The sequence below is a fragment of the Rhinopithecus roxellana genome, chromosome 6 (assembly GCF_007565055.1).
Source record: "Rhinopithecus roxellana isolate Shanxi Qingling chromosome 6, ASM756505v1, whole genome shotgun sequence".
NCBI classification, from domain to species: domain Eukaryota; kingdom Metazoa; phylum Chordata; class Mammalia; order Primates; family Cercopithecidae; genus Rhinopithecus; species Rhinopithecus roxellana.
The window spans coordinates 102,657,624-102,680,322 of record NC_044554.1 but is presented as its reverse complement, the minus strand read 5'-3'; the positions used below and the strand labels follow the sequence as shown (position 1 = coordinate 102,680,322).

The 22,699-nt window shown below is 45.3% G+C and overlaps 2 protein-coding genes and 1 pseudogene across 2 annotated transcripts in view; all 3 read left to right on the top strand.

Annotated features, from left to right (window-relative positions):
• The window catches only part of RADIL (Rap associating with DIL domain), a 79,346-nt gene that overhangs the window by 7,946 nt on the left and 48,701 nt on the right, over positions 1-22,699 (top strand). The gene's annotated exons all lie outside the window — the stretch shown is intronic.
• LOC104668112 lies at positions 2,232-10,802 on the top strand (annotated as a pseudogene).
• On the top strand, positions 14,347-18,643 carry PAPOLB (poly(A) polymerase beta). Its single transcript, XM_010370745.2, has one exon. It carries the CDS (start codon positions 14,562-14,564, stop codon positions 16,473-16,475), a length of 1,914 nt encoding a protein of 637 aa, XP_010369047.1. The 5' UTR covers positions 14,347-14,561; the 3' UTR covers positions 16,476-18,643.

Genomic DNA, 22,699 nt, shown 5'->3' with positions numbered 1-22,699 from the left:
CTGGGATGGTCTTGATCTCCTGACCTTGTGATCCGCCCGCCTCGGCCTCCCAAAGTGCTGGGATTACAGGCTTGAGCCACTGCGCCCAGCCTAATTATGGCTCTTAAAGTCTGCTCAGACAAGCACCCCCAGTTGCCTGCACCCGGAGGCCCTTCCTCCAGCCAAAGGTCGCCGCTTCTGGGATCTGGTTTTCATCCTGACCCTGCCGTGTCAAGATCCAGTGGTCCCTTGGAAGGACAGTGATCCAGTGGCAGAGGAGTCCCTCCCCTCCTGATTCAAAAAGACCTCCCGTGAGACCAGGAAACCCGAAAAGAAAGAGGCGCGTGGTGGGATGTATTCTGCACAGGAACAGAAGGTCTTCAACGTCAGACACAGAATTGTGGTCATTCTTCCACCATGAGATGCCTCTGCCAAGTGGAGGGCAAAAATCGGGTGGGACAGGGCCACCTTGGGGCTGCAGAACGTGGGCCAGGGTTGTTGCTGTGTGGCTGGGGGTCAGCCTGGTGTGTCCTGAGGCCATTGGGTTCTGTCACCGGGCGAGGAGGAGCCCTGGAAAGGCCCACCTCCTTGCACAGGTGATAGGTGTAGGACAGGGCGGGCAGGGGGGGAGTAGACTGCATGTTGCAGGAGACAGGAGCTTGTCTGAGGCTCATGCGCTTCTTTTATTTTTTGAGACGGTGTCTCTCTCTGTTGCCCAGGCTGGAGTGCAATGGCATGATCTTGGCTCACTGCAACCTCCGCCTCCTGGGTTCAAATGATTCTCCTGCCTTGGCCACCTAAGTAGCTGGGATTACAAGTGTGCACCACCACGCCCGGCTAATTTTTGTATTTTTAGCGGAGACAGGGTTTCTCCATGTTGGTCAGGCTGGTCTCAAACTCCTGACCTCAGGTGATCTGCCCCTCTTGACCTCCTAAAGTGCTGGGATTACAGGTGTGAGCCACCACACCCAGCCAAGTTCATGCACTTCTTTGTTTTTTTTTTTTTTTTTTAAAGATGGAGTCTCGCTCTGTCACCCAGGCTGGAGTGCTGTGGCGCGATCTCAGCTCACGGCAACCTCCACCTCCTGAGTTCACGCCATTCTCCTGCCTCAACCTCCCGAGTAGCTGGGACTACAGGTGCCCGCCACCACGCCCGGCTAATTTTTTTTTTGTATTTTTAGTAGAAACAGGGTTTCACTGTCTTAGCCAGGATGGTGTTCATGCACTTCTTTTGGAATCATTCCTGTTACATTATTCAAGGCAAGCGAAAGTGCCCCTGCTCACAGCCTGTCTAAGCTGGTGGCAGTTTTTGAAACATGCCAAAGAGAGTCCATCAGGCTGCCCAGCTGTACTGACGCACTTGTCTGGGCTGGAGCAGGTTGTTACTTACCCAGAGCCGGCGCCTTGGGCCTCGGGGACTCATCCTTCCTTGCTGACCTTCTTCTCTGGCTGTGGCCCGGGGACTCCTGTGACCCCCGACCATGCCAAGAAGGTTCACCGAGGCGGCTGGGTGGTTTGAGATGGAGCGGCTGGTAGAGGCATGCACACGTGCTTCTGCTCATTACAGAACGGTTATTGAGTCTCTGCACGGAGCCAGGGGAAGCCTAGACCTGGGGGGAATTCCCATGTGGATAAGCCAGGCTCCGCTGGGGTGACCCTGCACAGACCCCACTGCTGCCGGACAGCCCTGCCTCAAACGGGCCCGCACCCAGAACCTTCGTGCAAGAGCATGTTCGGTTGTTGTGGTGACACTTGGGTACCTGGACACAGAAATGTCCACACAGGTGCGCACACACACAAAGTCTCCCACTCGGAACTGTTCCCCGCGTGAGGCACCTACACGGCCTTTCCATGGGTTAGAGGTGGCCTCTGCACATCCCTGGAACCCGCCTCTGAGAGTTCTCTCCAGCTGGCTTGGAGGCACGGAACGGGGAGGGCACTGAGCGATTGTTGTGTCCCGTGTCCCCCTGAGTGAGTTTGCAGCCGGCACTAGGTGATTCCTCCCTCACCCTTCCAAGGGGAACGACTGAGAGCCAGAGAAGGGGAGGCAGTGGGAAGCCAAGGGGTTGTTCAGTGTAGCAGCTTGTCCAGGAGCTTTGGGTGCCAGCCTGCCTCAGGTTGGAGTGATGCAGAAGAATCATGGTGGGGAGGATTTCCTAACACCCGCTGTGTCCTCTCCCTTACACATCCCCAGTGATGGGGAGCTCTGCGCCTTCCAGCATCTCGCCTGTCCTGCGCCTCCCTGGGCACCGATGGGGCTGCTGTGGTGCCTGTTTGTCCTGAGAGCGGCCCTCAGTGTGGGGCATGCATCACTGTGTCACTGTGGCGGAAGGTGGGGGGCTGCAGTGAAACAAATCCTACTGAAGTGGGTGGTGTAGTTTCAGAAGGACAGCTGGATGGTGGGATGGCATCTGCCCCTGCAGGGCAGGCCCAGTGAGGTCCAGAGTGCGCTAGGGCCCCTTCAGCTCCTGCATTCTCTCCCCAGAGGACCCAGCATGGGCTTGTCCCTGCTCCCTGGTGAGAGAACAGTCCGATATCACCTAGAAAAAGTGGCGAGAAAGGGAAGGGACCCCTGGCCTGTGCATGTAGTGATGTGTGCATGTGTGTGACTGTGTGGTGTGCATGTGTGACCGTGTACATGTGTGTGAATGAGTCCAGCCCCAGGTTGTTCACCATGGTAACACTGTTTTTCAATAATTTCCAGTTATTGTTCCTACGGTAAGAGTCACACTTGGCCAGGCGCGGTGGCTCACGTGTGTGATCCCAGCACTTTGGGAGGCCGAGACAGGCAGATCATTTGAAGTCAGGAGTTTGAGACCAGTCTGACCAACATGGTGAAACCCCGTCTCTATTGAAAATACAAAAGAATTAGCCGGGCATGATGGCGCGTGCCTGTAATCCCAGCTACTTGGGAGGCGAAGAATCACTTGAATCCGGGAGACAGGTTGCAGTGAGCTGAGATCGCACCACTGCACTTCAGCCTGGGCGACAGAGCAAGACTCTGACTCAAAAGAAAAACAGAGTCACACTGGTTCTGAGTTGAGCTAACGGGTTGCACCATTTCAGAGGAAGCATTTCGCCAGAGCCTCTCAGGCTTCAACCAGGCGCTTCCTGCCAGTTCAGTCATCACTTAGTTCGCTGTTACCCACCGTAGAAATGCACGCAGGCACTTTGGGTTTTGTTTTCTATAAACGTCACCTTCTCACAGCCGCCAGGTTCCCCCTGATTTCCAGAGTCACAAAACCTAGAGGGTCTCTTCCAGGAGGAGGCTGGTGTTGGAGGTGTGGCCGGGCTGGAAGTGGCTCTCACCCCCCTTTCCCAGAAGGCTGGTATTTAGGGCTGGTGCCCCACGGAGAGGGCCTGGGTCCTGTCACCGAGATAAGACAGCAGTCACTTAGGCGCACTGGGGAGGGGTGATGGCAGGGCCATGTGGTTTTTGTCAGGGGCTGGGGAAGGGTGAGTGGAGGGTTGGTTCGCCTTTGCAGGAGGGGCGAGTGTTAAACCGGCGCACAGCCCCGGGACGGCTGGCCTTCCTTGCTTTCTCCCTTCCTCCCGTTACATTTCAGGTTGGGGCATCTTCACTGAGCGAGGCGTCCGTGGTTGCAGGGCATTGAGCAGTGTCCCTGGCTCCTGTGCCCTCACCCCCAAGTGGTAGCAACCAAAGATGTCTGCAGACATGGCCAGCTGTTCCCTGGAGGCAGACCTGCCCTCGATTGAGAGCTGCAGTATTAGACCTGGCTGCCTGGACTTGGCCCCACCAGCCCCTGTCCACTGGGACCATGTAGCTGAGTGCCCGCCCCAGGCCCTCAGGCCTGATCCACACTGGCGACGTTCGTCTCTCCCGGGCCACGCTCGGAGGGGCTGGGGTGCCTGGCAAGCCCAGGGTCTCAGGGATGGTGACATGCAGTCTTGGCATTCATGCCTTCCTGGAAACGGACATCACCGTGGCTTTGGATAACCCCTTTGTAAAGAGGCACCCTAGAGAGCTTGTAAAGCTGCCCAGGTTTAGCCAGAAAGGTTCAGGCTAAACAAAGCCTGGGGACACCACCCCAGCACTCACCGGGCTTTTGACTGAAAAACAGCCCATCCAATGTCTGGTATATAGTAGGTGCTTATTAAATACCCGTGGAAGGGTTGGTGCCCTGAGGAGAGGAGGCCCCTCTGTGGGTCTCAGCTCCCCTGCGTCTGCAAGACTCCAGAGTGGAGTCGGTTTTCTTTGTGTGTGTGTGTGTGTGTGGGAGGGTGGTATGGGGATGGTGTGGCCGTCCAGGTGTGTGGATGTGGCTTGAGCAATGGAGGAACCTGCAGCCCTGGTCACCCGGCGGCGTGGTGGGCTGCCCTCCTGCCCCCAGCGCTGTGTTGGAGCTGGCAGGTGGGTGGCAGGTCTGTGTTGTTGCTGCGTGCCAGCTCTGAGTTTGCGTTTGTTGTCCCGCCTTGTCACTCAGGACAGGCAGCAGGACTCGGCCTCCCTGATGACAGCCAGGGATGTTCGGGCCACAGGGACTGTTGTGTGCACACGGGAAGCTGCCGCTGCCTTCCTCAGCTGACTGGGTGCTGTGAGTTCTGTCCTCCCGTGTCCCCAAACATATTTGTGGTTGTTTTCATTTGAAATATTTTTCTTCCGCTATGACTCTGACTTGAAAATAACCCTTATCTTAGCACAGTGAAGTTTTGTGAAAGGACTGCTTTAACTCTTTTTACGTGGGAATAATTCATGCCACTTGACTGGGACTTCCCTTCCAGTGGATTCCCAATGACAGAGTCACCATGGGAAACGTTCACTGTATGTGGTCTGGCTAAAAACAAAACAACCCCAAACCTTTTTTCACCAGCCTAAAACTAGAAAACTTATTGAACTTTAAAGACATGTTTGAGCATTTCCAATTCAAAGAGAAAATGAAGTCGAATGGTTAGTTGCTCACAGCCAGTTTCATCCTTCAGTTTACTGCTTAGACTTTTAAAAAATCCATAACCTTCAGTTTGGTCATAGAAGCACTGTTAACAGCCCTGTAGTCCCCTGAGCTGAGTGAGTCCTGGAGGGGCAGCACCCCCTCCTGCCCTGGGGACTCGGGTGACGTCCAGCTATATTCTGTAAGGGGCCACTGACAGAGTTTAGCATTAACACCAAAAACACGGAGGGATGTTGTCACTGGTGTGAAATGTTTGAAAGACAAAATAGCCGGGTGTGGTGGCTCACACCTGTAATCCCAGCACTTTGGAAGGCCAAGGCGGGTGGAGCGTCTTAGGTCAGGAGTTCGAGACCACCCTGGCTAATATGGTGAAATCCTGTCTCTACTAAAAATACAAAAAAAAATTAGCCAGGCATGGTGGTGTGCACCTGTAATCCCAGCTACTTGGGAGGCTGAGGCAGGAGAATTGTTTGAACCTGGGAGGTGGAGGTTGCAGTGAGCTGAGATTGTGCCACTGCACTCCAGCCTAGGCAACAGAGCGAGACTCCATCTCAAAAAAAAACCAAACCAAACCAAAACAAAACATGTTAACATCTGTTGGTTCCCAACAGTGACCTATATATAATGTTGGTTGAAAGATGTTTGGGGATCTGTTTAAATCATATTGAGCAGCGTCTCTCATGGTTTCAGAGAATATACTAACGTAGAGAATGTATCGTTTTTGTTTTGAGGGTTTAAGTGGCAGAAGTGTTTTCAGAGGTTTCAGATATATATAGACTGAGAGAAGTCAGCTCGCCCTGCGCCCCCTTCCCTGCCGTGCTATCCTTGAAATACTTGGCGTCCATCTTTGTTTGTTGTTGTTGTTGTTGTTGTTGTTGTTGTTGTTGTTGTTTGAGACAGGGACATACTCTGTTGCCCAGGCTGGAGTGCAGTTGTGCAATCGTGGCTCACTGCAGCCTCATTCTTCTGGGCCCAAGCGATCCTCCTAGCTCAGCCCCTCTGAGAAGCTGGGAATATAGGCACGTGCCAGCACACTCTCCTTATTTCTTTATTTTATTTTTTTTTGGTAGAGATGAGGCCTCACTTTGTTGCCCAGGATGGTCTTGAACTCCTGAGCTCAGGTGGTCCTACTGCCTCGGCCTCCCAAACTGCCGGGATTTCAGGTGTGAGTCACTGCACCTGGCCTGAGTGTCCATCTTTGTGAAAGAGTCAGATTCTCGAATGCCTGTGATAGGTTTGAACAACACAAGCAAGGGTGGGAGGGATTGACCTTATTAGTCTTGAGATATATCTTAAAGCCATGGTGGTTGAAACTATGTGGTTTTAGGGATAGGAAGAGACAAATAAAGCAGTGGAACAGAAGAGATAGTGCAGATGCAGACCAAATACCCTGTAGGAATTGGGTGGGCTATAGCATGCATCATAAATCCTGGGGAAAGAATTTTGTAAATGATGTTGGGATGTATGGATTCAGCTATATGAAAAAACAAAAACAAAAACAAAACAAAAAAAAAAAAAAACGGAAATTGGATCCTTCCTCCAAATGCATCAGAGACCTACATGTCAAAGGTAAAATTATATAGCCAAATGAAATATTTCATAAAGAAGGCTTAAAAAGTGCAAACTGGTTGGGCATGGTGGCTCACGCCTGTAATCCTAGCACTTTGGGAGGCTGAAGTGAGAGGATCAATTAGGCCAGGAGTTGGGCCAGGGCAACATAATGAGACTCTGTCTCCAAAAAAAAAAATATGAAAATTAGCTGTGTGTGGTGCCACAGGCCTGTAGTCCCAGCTACTCAGGAGGCTAAGGTGGGAGGATCACTAGAGCCCAGAAGGTCAAGGCTGCAGTGAGCTGTGATCATGCCACTGCACTCCAACCTGGGCAAAAGGGCAAGACCTCATCTGTTTTTGTTTGTTTGTTTGTCTTTTGAGATGGAGTCTCGCTCCGTCACCCAGGCTGGAGTGCAGTGGGGTGATCTCAGCTCACTGCAACCTCCACTTCCCGGGTTCAGCCCATTCTCCTGCCTCAGCCTCCTGAATAGCTGGGATCACAGACAGCCATGAGGCCCGGCTAATTTGTGTATTTTTAGTAAAGGCAGGGTTTCACCATGTTAGTCAGGCTGGTCTTGAACTCCTGACCTCAAGTGATCTGCCTTCCTCGGCCTTCCAAAGTGCTGGAATTACAGGCATAAGCCACTGTGCCCAGCCTGTTTTTTTTTTTTTTTTTTTTTTTTTTGTTTGTTTTTGTTTGTTTTTTAAGTGCAATCTGTAAGGGAAAAAAGTAGATAGATTTGACTATATCAAAATTGAAAATTTCTGTTTGACCAAGGACACTGTATAGATAAAAGGTGATACACTAGAAGAAAATGTTTGCAATATCTAAAACTGATGTGATGAATAACTAGAATAAAGTGATGCATGTCTAAAGATCAGCAAGAAAACGGCAAAACATTCACTAGAAAACATGAAGCTGGTACAAGTTTGCAGCTGGAAGAAGGTGAAACAAGTGTGGCTAACACACACAGTAGGGGAGACTAGCTTCACTAATGCCATTGCCACCCACGGCTGGCTCTGGCTGCCGAGGAAGCTGGACAAAGATTTTGGCTCTGCATCCTCTAGTACAAGGCAAAGAAGTTGTGAGGGTTGCGGATAGCTGATCCACAGGCTGCCACATGTATACATACATGTTATTTAAAAGACCCGTTCATTTCCCCAGAGTAAGAAACCAATGATGTCAAAGTCAAAGTTATGAAAGTTCGTTTCTCTGGCCTGCAGCCATGACCAAATGCCTAATGCAGGACAACCATCTCACCAATATGGGGAGCAAGTAAGTGCAGAGGAAGGGCCACACAAGCTTCTCTGTGCTTTGTGTGGCTGTTGGTTTCCAATCTTTTGGCAGATGCTCTGGTGGATGGATAGGATCATTTTCGTTTTTCATCGTCATTCTGTCCTTGGGAACCCACTCTAGTGTATTAATGAATACCATTCCAACATACCTTTCCTATATTTGGATTCATATGTATCCTTAAGACATAAATAATATTTTGTATATGTTTAATTTACCTAAGTGGGATTGAGCTATAACTCACATTACTTTATTTATTTATTTATTTATTTATTTATTTATTTTAAAAATAGAGACAGTGCCTCACTAAGTTGCCCAGGCTGGTCTCAAACTCCTGGGCTCAAGTCATCCTCCCACCTCAGCCTCCCAAAGTGCTGAGATTACAGCCATGAGCCACCACACCTAGCCTCACGTTATGTTTTTGACACCTACCCATGGTGCTCTAGTCAACTCATTGCTTTTGACTGATGCATAGTTTTCCATTATATGCCTATACCATATATTCATTTCCTTAAGCACAGACACTCAAATTGGATACAGATTCTTCCTACTAAAATGGTGACACAATGAACTTGTTGAGGGCCTGTGCAGAGTTCTCGGAGGCATTCTTCCAGGAATGGAGCTGCTGGATTACAGAGCATATGTGCATGTCATTTCCTGATGAGCACGGCTGGACAGCGGCTTCCTCAGAAGCCTCCTGTGCCTGTGTGCCCCTCCACACCTTTAGACGCTGCTTTAGTCCATTTCTTGTTACCACAACAGAATACCTGTGGCTGGTAGTATACAAGGAAAAGAGGTTTATTTATCTCATGGTTCCACAGGCTGGGAAGTTCCAGGGCATGGCCCTGGCTTCTGGTGAGGGCTTCCATGCTACATCATCACATGGCAGAAAAGGTCAAAGGGGAAGCAGACAGGTGCAAAGAGGGAAACCTGAGGGGTGCCCTGGCTTTATAGCAGCCTACTATTCTTGGAAACCAATCTATTCCTGTGAGAACTGATCTGGTCCTGCCAGAACGAGAACTCATTTACTACGGTGAGCACAGTACCAACCATTCATGAGGGATCTGTCCCCACAACCCAAACACCTCCTACTAGGCCTACCTCCAGCACTGCCCCTTTGGGGATCAAATTTCAACATGAGTTTTAGTGGGGACAAACAAACCCCATCCAAACCATAGCACTGACTGCGCTGCTGTCCTCACCCCTCACTGACCCAGGATAAGTCTCCCCTGGAGACACTTTCACATCCAAAGGTATTGCAGTGGAGTGGAGTGTTATAGGAATGCAGCCATAGAAAGTCCATAGCTGTCTTTTGGGAGCAGCTGTGCAATGAATAAATGATTTCCCCAAGGTCACAATGTATAGATTTGAAATTGCCCCTCTATCTAGTCAAGACCCAAGAAACAGGTTTTCTAAATATTGATTTGCCAGAGACCTGGATGAGAAATAATTTTTTGTTCTCATTTATTCATAAATAAAATTTGGCTACTCTGTGTTAGGCTCTTGACTAGGCACTGGATATGTTGCAATAGACAAAACAAAGACATCAATTTAATGGATTTATAAATAAATGATTTCATGGAGTCAGGAGTCTAGTGGCAGTCCAAACAAAGATGTGGCTGGGTGCAGTGGTTCACGCCTGTAATCCAAGCACTTTGGGAGGACAAGACAGGCCAGAAGTTTGAGGCTGCAGTGAGCTATGATCGCACTACTGCACTCCAGCCTGGGCAACAGAGGAGACCTTGTCCCTTAAAACACACACACACACGCACACACACATGCACATGCACACATACACAGATATAATCACTCAAAAAACATGTACAGTCATGCACTACTTAATGATGGTGATATGTTTTGAGAAATCCATCATTAGGCAATTTGTTATTGTTGGAACATCCCAGAGTGACTTCTACAAGCCTAGATGGTATAGTTTACTACACACCTAGGTTGTATGGCATAGCCTATTGCTCCTAGGTTACACACCTGTACAGTATATTTCAGTATACTGAATGCTAAAGGTAATTAGAACATAACAGTAAGTATTTGTGTGTCTAAACATATCTAAACACAGAAAAGGAGTTCACTCACCTCCCTTTCTGCGTCTGCTGCTGCCATAGCTCCTGTGAAAAACCTTGTGGTGAAGGGGGGCAAAAAAAAAAAAAAAAAAGAAGCAGGTTCTGGCTGGGCGTGGTGGCTCATGCCTGTAATCCTAGCACCTTGGGAGGCTGAGGTGAGTGGATCATGAGGTCAGGAGATAGAGACCATCCTGGCTAACATGGTGAAACCCCGTCTCTACTAAAAATACAAAAAAAATTAGCCGGGCGTGGTGGTGGGTGCCTGTAGTCTCAGCTACTCAGGAGGCTGAGGCAGGAGAATGGTGTGAACCCAGGAGGCGGAACTTGCAGTGAGTCGAGATCGAGCCACTGCATTCCAGCCTGGGTGACAGAGCAAGACTCCATCTCAAATAAAAATAAAAAATAAAAAAGAAGAAGAAGGAGGAGAAGGAGGAGAAGGAGGAGAAGAAGGAGAAGAAGGAGAAGAAGAGGAGGAGGAGGAGGAGGAAGAAGAAGAAGGAGGAGGAGGAGGAGAGGAGGAGGAGGAGGAAGAAAGAAGAAGAAGAAGGAGGAGGAGGAGGAGGAGGAAGAAGGAAGAAGGAGAAGAAAGAAGAGGAAGGAGAAGGAGAAGGAGGAGAAGGAAGAAGGAGGAAGGAGGAAGAAGGAAGAAGGAAGAAGGAGAAGAAGAAGGTTCTGAAGTTCACTCTTGATTGCACCCACCCTGTAGAAGATGGAATCATGGATGCTGCCAATTTTGAGCAGTTTTTGTGAGAAAGGATCAAAGTGAACGGAAAAGCTGGGAACTTTGGTGGAGGGGTGGTGACCATAGAAAGGAGCAAGAGCAAGATCACTGTGACATCCAAGGTCCCTTTCTCCAAAAGGTATTTGAAATATCTCAACAAAAAATATTTGAAGAATATTGGGCTGTGCCTAGTTGCTAACAGCAAAGAGTTATGAATTACATTACTTCCAGATTAACCAGGACGAAGAAGAGGAGGAAGACAAGGATTAAATTTCATTTATCTGGAATATTTTGTATGCGTTCTTGAATAAAACTTGGGAACCAAAAAAAAAAAACACTGAAAAGAAACAGTAAAAATACAATATTACATTCTTGTAGGGCCATCATTGTATATATGGCCTGTTGTCCAAAATGTCATAATTTACATGACTGCAACTACAAGTTGTTTTATGTGCTACGAAAAAGAAGCACAGGTGCTCATTTGGAATGGGGGTGAGGGAAATTCACTCTGAAGAGGTGAAATGTAAGCCAGTGTCAAAGATGACAACACACCAACCAGGTAGAGAGCAGTGGGCAGTTGGTGGGGCAGGAAGAGCGTTCTGGGCAGAGAGAACAGCATTGTGCGAAGATCCAGGGATGAGAGAGAATGAAGCAAAGGCAGGCACTGCAAGAAGGCCATTGCAACTGGTGCAAAGGGGAAAGTTGCAGCAGGTGCGGCTAGACAGATAGTTGGGGGAAAGATCAATCTGGCTTGTTATGTATTTTGGATTTTACACTGCATATAATGGGAGGTCATTGGAGGGATTAAAAGATGACTCTGGCTCCTAGGTAGAGAATACTTTGAAAAGGTCAGTAATAGGAGATTAATTCAGTTGTAGAAGTTGAAATGAGAGTTGATGGTGGCTTGGACTAGAGTTATAAGGGAACAGGTAGAAAGCAGTAGAGGGATTTTAAGTATATTCTGGAGGTGGCTTGGACTAGAGTTATAATGGAACAGGTAGAAAGCAGTAGAGGGATTTTAAGTATATTCTGGAGGTGAAATCAACAGAACATGTAAATGAATTGGATGTTGAGAATGCAAAAGAGGGAGGTGTCCAGAATGACTCCCAGGTTTCTCGTATCAAGAGTTGGGTAGAAAGAGATGCCATTTCCTAAAATGGAGACTACTGAGAGAGAAGCAAACTATGGGAGGAAGAGTTAGAGTTCTCTTTAAACTATGTTAAGTTAAAGACATTCAAATATAGGTGGTAACCATGGTCAGTCAGATAATATGGATCTGGAGTTCAAATATAGGGGCAACCATTGGCAGTCAGATAATATGGATCTGGAGTTCAGACAGAGTCTGATTAAAATATGAATTAATCTGTAAGTAGGAGATATTTAAAGCTGTGAAAATCAGTAGATTAACCAGGCAGTGAATGTACATGCAGTGAGGAGAAATGAGGGCTTAGAATAGAAACTGGAGGAACTCCCAACATTTAGAGGTCAAGTAAAAGAGGAGGAATCAGCAAATTCGACTGAGGAGTGGCCAGACATGTGGAAGACAACATAAAGAGTATGGTGTTGCAGAGGCCAAGATGAAGCTACGATAGGTCAAAGAAGATGGAAATCATTGGGGTCATGGATTGGGCAACATGGAGGTCACCAAAGACCTTTCTGATAGCTGTTTTTGAGCATGCAAGCCAATGTTGAAATGGATTGAAAAGAAGGTATTTATATTTCTGGCAATATATGGGATTAATTACCCTGGAAAATCTTTCTATGTAAAGTGCCTGGAAATGTTGGATAAATACAAGAAGTCATTTTTTAAATGCATAGCTTACCCAGGAAAATAAAGGAAATCTCTAGGGGTGGAAAAAAAGAGAGATGCCTTGAAACCTCAGAATTTTAGCTGATTCTGAAACTAGAACTGCCCTAGAGGCATTTGCCAGTCTTGGAAGCTGAGAAACTTAAATTTAGCAGCTGTCCAAGAAGAGAGAGAAATCTCTTAGGACCTTAAAAGGTAGGAAGTTAGAATTGAGACCCCTCCAAATACAACTGGAATCCTCAAAGGGTGACACATTGAGTGAAAAATGGAATAGGAAAAATCTGCTACCTGGTGAAAGGAGATGGCAAAGGAAGTTCTCTTTCTTTACCTGGGTGGGAAAAACTAAAGACTGATCCTTAGAATTGAAAACCACATGTCCTCTCACATGTATTTGGGGTTCAAAGTTGCACCACCTAGATGTTGTGGATAATCCCTGGATAAGAAATTAGACTGTATGTAATTCTATAGTGTACAAGAACATCTACTGGAAACAAAGCAAATCCTCTTTGGAAGGACACATCCTCTACACAGGCATTCCAAGCCTCACCAGAAATGAGCTCACAATCCAAAATTACAAGACACAAGAAGTAGTGCCACTCTGAGTTCTTGGACAACAACAAACTATATGGTTTCTCAAGAGCATTTGGAATTAGAATCATTAGTTATAGAGTATTAAACATGTATGTTTAACACGTTTAAAGAAATAAAAGGTGGGGGGAAAACATGAAAGAACAGAATGCCTCTAAAAGGAAGAGAAGCTTGGAAAAGAACAAAATAGTGTTTCTAGTAATAAAAATATAAGTATTTAAGTGGATATTTCAATGATGCTTAAACAGCAGACTAAATACAACTGAAGAGAGGACTTGGAGGTAATCTGGCATCACCCAGAAAGACACATGGCTTAAGAGACATGGAGGACAGAGTGAGAAGGCTGACAACGTGTCTAGATGAAGAGAATCAGGAGACAGGTGGGAGAACATATTCCGAGGAAGTGCCTGAGAAGCTTCTGGAGATCATGAAAAGCATGACTTCTGATTTGGGAATCATAGTGTATCCTGGGTAAGATTATATTTTTTATTTTTATTATTTATTTATTTATTTATTTATTTTGAGACGGAGTTTCGCTCTTGTTGCCCAGGCTGGAGTATTATGGCGCCATCTCAGCTCACCACAACCTCCACCTCCCAGGTTCAAGCAATTCTCCTGCTTCAGCCTCCTGAGTAGCTGGGATTACAGGCATGCACCATCACACCTGGCTAATTTTGTATTTTTAGTAGAGACAGGGTTTCTCCATGTTGAGGCTGGTCTTGAACTCCTGACCTCAGGTGATCCCCCAGCCTTGGCCTCCCAGAGTGCTGGGATTACAGTAGTGAGCCACCGCACCCGGCCTGGGTAAGATTATTAAAGAGAAACCTATGCCTGGACACACAGTGGTGGGATCAGACAGGGCACTAGGGACAGAGACTTTTACAGCTGCCATAAGAAAAGGCAGACGAGCAGCAGTTCATGCAGCTGTGGAATTCTCAATGGGAACCAGAGGACAGCAGAATCATGCCTTTACAGCATGGCCAGAATACAAATGTTGACCTCGAAATGCTGCCCCAGCTAAACCAACGTCCAGCAACAGCCCGAGAAACAAGACAGAAACTGCTTTCCACCAACGGGTTCCCACTATGAAGGGGTCTTTGGACTTCCAAAGGGTGCACGCTAGGGTGAAGTGGGCAGAGGGTGCCCCCAGAAAAGATGCACATCTGAAATGTCAGGGGACTTGGGGAGCAAAGAATTAGATGGGTAAAGTTGGGCAAATATGTAAAATAGTGGTAATAAAGGGTTGAGTTTGGCCGGTTATAGACAACGTGAGCCCTGTCCAGCCCCATCTAGACCCCCCCCCCCGCCCCCCGCGCAGCGAGAGGGGGCCCTTGGCCCGGAAAGCCATGGCTCCCGTGAGCCCTCGCACTGGCGGCCGGTGCGCAGGCGCCCAGGCGCCCAGGCGTGTACGGTAGGTTCTGGAACGCGGCCGCTGAGGGGTCTGGCGCCATGTTGGGACTGAGGGGGAGGCGGAGAAGTTCCTGAAGCGGCGGGCGCGCAGCGGGAGCGGGAGTAGGGTCGGACCAGGGCAGCTAGAAGCCCTGCCCTTCCCGCCTCAGAGGATCATGACCCGGGCGGCGGCCACGAAGGTCGCGGTGGTGGGGGACGTGCCCTGGAGGGGCGGGCGCTGAAAGATGATGCCGTTTCCGGTGACAACGCAGGGACCACCACAGCAGGCACCGCCACCGAAGTGCTACGGCATCTCCTCGCCTATCAGCCTAGCGGTCCCCAAGGATACGGACTGCCTTCTAACCCAGAGGCTAATAGAAACCCTCAGGCCCTTCGGGGTCTTCGAAGAGGAAGAGGAACTGCAGCGCAGGATTTTAGTTTTGGAAAAATTAAATAATCTGGTAAAGGAATGGATACGTGAAATCAGTGAAAGCAAGAGCCTTCCCCAGTCTGTAATTGAAAACGTTGGCGGAAAGATTTTTACGTTTGGCTCTTACAGATTAGGAGTACATACGAAAGGTGCAGATATTGACGCCTTGTGCGTTGCACCAAGGCATGTGGATCGAAGCGACTTTTTCACCTCATTCTATGTTAAACTGAAACTACAGGAGGAAGTAAAAGATTTAAGGGCTGTTGAGGAGGCATTTGTGCCAGTTATCAAACTGTGTTTTGATGGGATAGAGATTGATATTTTATTTGCAAGATTAGCACTACAGACTATTCCCGAAGATTTGGACCTAAGAGATGACAGTTTGCTTAAAAATTTAGACATTAGATGCATAAGAAGCCTTAACGGTTGCCGGGTAACTGATGAAATTTTACATCTAGTGCCAAACATTGACAACTTCAGGTTGACTCTAAGAGCCATCAAACTGTGGGCCAAGTGCCACAATATCTATTCCAATATATTAGGTTTCCTCGGAGGTGTTTCCTGGGCCATGCTGGTAGCAAGAACTTGTCAGCTTTATCCAAATGCAGTAGCGTCAACTCTCGTGCGGAAATTCTTCTTGGTATTTTCGGAATGGGAATGGCCAAACCCAGTGTTACTGAAAGAGCCTGAAGAACGGAATCTTAATTTGCCTGTATGGGACCCAAGAGTAAATCCCAGTGATAGGTACCATCTTATGCCCATCATCACACCAGCATACCCACAGCAGAACTCCACATACAACGTGTCTGTTTCAACCAGGATGGTCATGATTGAGGAGTTTAAACAGGGACTTGCTATCACACACGAGATTTTGCTGAGTAAGGCTGAGTGGTCCAAACTCTTTGAAGCTCCAAGCTTCTTTCAGAAGTACAAGCATTATATTGTACTTCTGGCAAGTGCACCAACAGAAAAACAGCATTTAGAATGGGTGGGCTTGGTGGAATCAAAGATCCGAATCCTGGTTGGGAGCTTGGAGAAGAATGAATTTATTACACTGGCACATGTGAATCCACAGTCATTTCCAGCACCCAAAGAAAATCCTGATATGGAAGAATTTCGTACAATGTGGGTGATTGGGTTAGTGCTAAAAAAGCCAGAAAACTCTGAAATTCTCAGTATTGATCTCACCTATGATATCCAGTCTTTCACAGATACTGTTTATAGGCAAGCAATGAATAGTAAGATGTTTGAGATGGGTATGAAAATTACTGCAATGCATTTAAGAAGAAAGGAGCTTCACCAGCTGCTGCCTCATCATGTGCTTCAGGACAAGAAAGCACACGCAACAGAAGGTAGAAGATTGACAGATCTAAACGACAGCAGCTTTGACTTGTCTGCAGGCTGTGAAAACAGCATGTCTGTGCCTTCATCTACTAGCACTATGAAGACAGGCCCATTGATTAGCAGTTCTCAGGGTAGAAATAGTCCTGCCCTGGCTGTAATGACAGCATCGATGGCTAACGTACAGGCTACTGAAATTTCCTTGCCACAGATGAATACCAGTGAAAGTTCAGGGGTTGCGTTAAATGAAAGTATTCCTCACGCTGTCTCTCAGCCTGCCATTTCTCCATCACCAAAGGCCATGGTCGCCAGAGTTGTTTCTTCGACATGTCTCATAAGCCATCCAGACCTTCAGGAAACGCAGCAACAAACATATCTAATCCTATAGTTGGAGTCTAGAGGATATTCTTGCCTCATGAAGAAAGGACCAAGAAAAGCAAAACAGAAGAGGAGAAACTCAATACAAAGACAAGTACAACTCCATTAGAAAAATTCAGACAGCATCTTCTCTGTTGGCCTCTCAGGTAACATCAGTATAGATCTTTCCAGTATCCCCATTCTCCCTGCAAATCTAGTTCCTGTTATCAAGAATTCAGTAAAAAAGGTTGAATGGTTAAAAACAACGTCAGGCGTCCATGCACAATATCTGCCAACTCAACCTGTCGTCTTCAAATACTAAAGGAGAATGAAGGGTACAGGACTGGATATGACTTGAAATAGATTGAGGCTTATTTGGTAACTTCCTTTACTGGGCCAGTCTTGATCAGAAGTCCACATTAGTATGTGACAGCTAGAGGTACTGTTATTAATGTGTCAGCAACAGTTACATTAACTATTTCAAAGGACTACTGCCCTTAAAAAGAAAAAAACCTTTCAGCTATATTTGTACCTGTGACTGACATCTGGACTGGATTTATATTGATGATTTGTTGGGAAAATTTGCAATACAAACTGGTATCAGAATTCCTTACACTGATGATGCACTTTATATTTTCTATTAGAAAGTAGAACTAATTTTAGATTTTTCAAATTGGTGAATTTTATCTTTCCCTGAAGAGGTTTGTTCACTATTAATGTTAAAATTGGCTACCATTGTGCAGTGGTGTACTATATTTCAGAGAAAGCATAAAAGTACATCTAGCTCTGTCCCTATGAGGTAGTTGTAACCCTTTAAAATGAAATGTCAACTTTAAGGTATGTATTTGACATCAAAACAATCATTAGTAGGTCTTTGGTTTTGATGGCACACTATGGAGAAAGGACACACTGGTTTCATCCGTAGAACTGTTTTAGAGAGTAATCAGCGATCAAACATTTTCTTTGAGCTAACAAAGCTCCATGTTCTCTTTTCCTCAATCATTAGTCCTAAAACAAAAAAGCTTTTTGCCTCCCCCTCTTCTCTTTGCTTGTATGGGCACAGTATGCTTATGTGTCATTTCACAAGAAAAAAAGAATAATAATCTCTAAACCATGATGTGAAACCGACAAACCTGTAGCCACATGGCACAAACACCAAATATTGGTTACAATGAAACACTACATTTTAGCAAAACTTTACTAAATGTAATGTCTATGAGATATGTTTCTGATCTTGGATGACCATTTGATCGCTTCATATGAGAAGTTTTGTACATTCCACAGAATACATCCTTATGGGAAAGTTAATTTCCAATTGCACACATAAGCAAAAAGGCATTTTCTTCAAGAATTTTAAGCACATTTTTATTTTTAAATGATTTATCAAAATTTATCTCTAAATTTTACATGTAGAAACAAAAAAGTAATTTCTAGCAAGCACTTGACATCTTATTGGCTTTCTGCTCTTTTAGTCTACAAAAGATTAGCAATACTTTAAGTTGAAAAAAAAAAAGATCCCTCATAATTAAGCAGTAGAGCATCTATGTTTAGGAAATATGAGGGGCAACAGATGTGAATGAATGAAAGTTTAGTTTTTCTTAATCTAGACAGCAAACTTAACAGGCTTTCCAATTAGCCTTGCTTTAACCCCTCCTGTCCCTCCTCTGACTCTGCACTTTTCGTGTTAAACTGCAATTACTTAAACTCTTTTCTTGTCTTTCTGGATTAATTTTCTAAAGTTGGAATATAGTCATGTCCTTTTAGGCTGTAGAGACTTTTCTTTCACCATTACCTTCTGATCTCTAATATACAGTATTTTTATTTCTCACATCTTTGCCCTTTCACCACAATAATAAATCAGGTGAAGTGTGCACAGTATCTGTATTTCGAATGGCTATGGTGTTAAGTTGAAATGGCCAGGCAAAAATTTAGTCTGGTCGTTTTGTTTACACATTGGGAAAAAAATTAGTTTATTAAACATTACCTGTAACTGTATCTGTTTTACCAAGCTGGAACCTTGGAACTTTTTATTTCTAATTTTTATTACTTGAATGTCAGACCATTTTTCCTGTGATGTACCTAGTGAATGGAATTTGCTTTGTTTTATGGTATCTATACTCCTGGTATATTCAAGTACTGTTTTGAAAACAGATGACTTATTTCTCCATTAAAAATGCAATAAAAATAAATGGCAAACAAGCAAAGTGAAACTAAAATACTGGACAGTAGTACGATTTAAATCTAAGATATGAATTCAGATGTACTTACATTGTTCTGAAGGAGGGTAGAGACACTGATGAACTTTTCAACTTTACTCAGTCTAGAATGTAATAATGTTTAGGGAAACATGAAAAGGTTAAAATTTCAAATCGGTAAAGATAAAAAATGAAGTTAAGCTGAATTCAAAAGAAGGCAGGAAAAAAAGGGAGAAAGCATACAAAAAAATAGAGTAAAAAGAAAACACAATCTATGGTCATGGAAATGAAACCAAATATATCTGTCACTACAATAAATGGAACAAACTTTGTGTTTTAAAAAGGCAGAGACAGTCAGATTCCATGGGAAAACCAAGTCCAACTGTATGCTGTTTTACTTAAGAATGAGACACAACCAAAATAAAAGGATGGGGGAAAAGCATGCTAATGAAAAGAAGCTGGTATAATAACAATATCATTCAAGTGGGTGTCAGAGCAAAAATAATTATTAAGGGCAAAAGGACCGTGCATTAATGATAGAAGACCTACCGCATCAGGAATATTGAATAATTTAAAACTTGTCTGCACTAATAAATCAGCCTCAACATAAAATAACAAAAATGAACAGAAATTGCTAAATATGTCATTATCATAGAAGATTTCAAAACAGCCTTTCATTAACTGATATCAAGCAGATAAAAATAGAAGGGAAACAGTTTTTGAACATAGTCCAGCATAGTGGCTGGTGGACTTTTCACATTAAGGATCAGATAGTAAATATTTTCAGCTTTGTGAAGCCGTCCAGTCTCTCTCGCAGCTACTTAACTCTGCCTTTGTAGAGGGCAATCAGTCATAGACAATATGTAAACAGATGGCCAGGGCTGGATTTGTCACCCATCCCCCTCAGCCATTGTTTGCCATCAATGATCTGGTGAACATTTGTTATAGAACCTTCCACCCCACAATTGGAAAATGCATATTGTTCTCAAGTATTGGGTGTGTACAAAAATTAACCTCATGCTATATCAAAAGTAATATTTAACACACTTCAAAGTATCTGGTTTATAGGACATGTTCTCTGACCACAGAACAGTAAGTTAAAAATTAAGTAACAAATAGCATAAAGAAGACACAAAAAAGCTCAAGTCATAAAAGAAGAGATTGGTACAATTAAGAAATTTTGTTCATCAGATAATGAACAGTGAAAAGTGAAAAACTGAAAAACAGGCCCTAAGCTGGGAGAAGATTTTGTGATAAGATAAAACTGACAAATGATTGCTATCCAGAATATATTAAGGATGGCAAAGGAAAAAGTCTATTTTAAAGATCAACAGGCCGGGTGCAGTAGTTCATGCCTGTAATCTCAGAATTTTGGGAGGTCGAGGTGGGTAGATCGCTTGAGGCCAGGAGTTCGAGACCAGCCTGAGCAACATGACAACATGACAAAAAGCCATCTCTACTAAGAATACAAAAATTAGCTGGTTGTGGTGGCATGTACCTGTAGTCCCAGCTGTACGGGGCAGTCCCAAGAGGCTGATGCAGGAGAATCTCTTGAACCCAGGAGATGAAGGTTGCAGTGAGCTGAAATCGCGCCACTGCACTCCAGCCTGGGTGATGATGAGAGTCTGTCTTAAAAAAAAAAAAAAAAGCTGGATGCAGTGGTAAACTGCATGGGTTTCATGCTTGTAAACCCAGTGTTTTGGGAGGCCAAGACGAGCGGATCATTTGAGGCCAGGAGTTTGATTCCAGCCTGACCAATGCGGTGAAACTCCACCTTTTGTATTTTTCTCTACAAAAGATACAGAAATTCGCTGAGCATGGTGATGCGCACCTGTAATCGTAGCTGCTTGGGAAGCTGAGGCATGAGAATCGCTTGAACCCAGGAGATGAAGGTTGCAGTGAGCTGAGATCACGCCACTGCACTCCAGCCTGAGCGACAGAGCAAGCTCTGTCTCAAAAAATGAAAACAATAAAATCCCCAACAACCCAGCTTAAAAAAAATGGGCCAAAGAAATGCATAAGCATTTCACAGAAGAGGAACTAGGAACAGCCAATAAACGTGAAAATTTGCCCAATCTCAGTAATAATAAGGAAAATACAATATAAGACCAGAGAGGTATTTCTTTTGTCTTTCTTTTTTTTTTTTAACAAAAATATGAAAGTCTAACAGTGTCTAGGTATGGTGAGGATGAGGAGCAATGGAAACTTGAACACGGTGCCAGTGAGAACATGGTGCAAATTGTTTTGGCCCTTTTGGGAAGCAGCTTGGTCTTACCTAGCACAGTTGACGACAGGCCCACACTCTGCGTTCCAATTATTCTACTTGTAGGTCTTCACCCTTGTGCTGTGGGACACTGATGTACTTCATCTTACTGATCCCCTTAGTCTTTGGGGTGACCAGAGTCTGTGGGACCACAGCCGTGTCCAGAACCCTACACACCTTCTAGTTTACCTCCAGTGTGCCATTTAAATACCATAATTTTCTCTGGTATTTCTCGTGGTGGTAGAAAAGTCAGAATGCATTTGAAAATGAGTATGAGAGTGTTTATGTTAATGTTTTGTCGTAGCCTAAAGTTCCAAACAATCCACATATCCATCAATGAGGGAATGGCTGGATGATGGCATATTTGTGCAATAAGTACCATAAAGTTGTGAAATTAAACCGTAGCTACCTGCATCAATGTTAGCTGTGTCTCATTATGTTGGGGGGAAAAGCACATTGCAGAAAAATGCACAGAGCATGATACCATTTATATAAGGTTTCAAAATAAGCAAAGTAGAGCAGTATAATTTAGGGTTCCAAAAATGTGTGGTATAACTATAAATGAAAAAAGGCCATGTTAAACACGGAATCCAGGAAAGTGATTCCCTTTGGTAGGATGAGAGGTGGGGACAGGCAGGAAGATGTGCTTGGGAGGGTTGATGTGATTCTGGAACTAGTTCATTCTTTTTAGGTTGGGTGATGGATGAAATGGTGTTCATTTTGTTATTAGTCTAAGTTACAAATGCTTTCATATGTGTGAAATATAATTAAACAACCAATACCAAAGTGGTATCTTTTTGTTTTTGCTTGTTTGTTTGGAGACAGAGTCTTGCTCTGTTGCCCAGGCTGGAGTGCAGTGGCACGATCTCGGCTCACCACAACCTCCGCCTCCTGGGTTCAAGCGATTCTCCTGCCTCAGCCTCCCAAGTAGCTAGGATTACCGGCACCCGCCACTATGCCTGGCTAATTTTGTATTTTTAGTAAAGATGAGATTTCTCCATGTTCGTCAGGCTGATCTCAAACTCCTGACCTCAGGTGATCCGCCCGCCTCAGCCTCCCAAAGTGCCGGGATTACAGGCATGAGCCAACACGCCCGGCCTACCCCCAGCATCTTCAAGTCAGCAGTGGCATGTCGAATCTCCATCATTCTTTGAGTATTTGACTTCCTTTCTGCTTTTTAAAAAGTCCATGTGTTTAGGTGAGGCCCACCTGTATAATCTCCCTTTTGATGAACCCAAAGTGAACTGATGAATAAACTTATTTACATATCTGCAAAAATCAATTTTGCCATACAACAAAACATAATGATGAAATGGCACAAACAGTTCCTACTCACACTCAAGGTTGGAGGGCAGGTTATGCAAAGCAAGGGTCACTAGGGGTCATCTTAGAATTCTGGTTGCCACAGTCTGCCATCTGGCCTCCAGTAACCCATAGTTACACCCGCATGCAAAACACACTCACCCCATCTCAAGGTCCCCCAGTCTCATCCTATTACAGTATCAGTTCAAGTCTAAAATCTCATCATCTTAATCTAAATCAGGTGTGAATGGGGCTTCTGGATATAATCCATTAAGTACCACTCTTGGGGCACTATTTCTTTCCATCTGTGGACCTGTGACACTAAAGACACAAGTATCTGCCCCAACCCTCCCAACTTACAAGGGTGGGACAGGCATAGGGTAACAGTCACTCTGGTTCAAAAGTGAGGGAAATGGACTGGGCACGCGGTTCATACCTGTAATCCCAGCACTTTGGGAGGCCGAGGCGGGTGGATCACATGAGGTCAGGAGTTCG

Bases quoted from the DNA above. Each gene is read 5' to 3' on its own strand.
- PAPOLB (XM_010370745.2), top strand. From the start codon at position 14,562: ATGATGCCGTTTCCGGTGACAACGCAGGGACCACCACAGCAGGCACCG.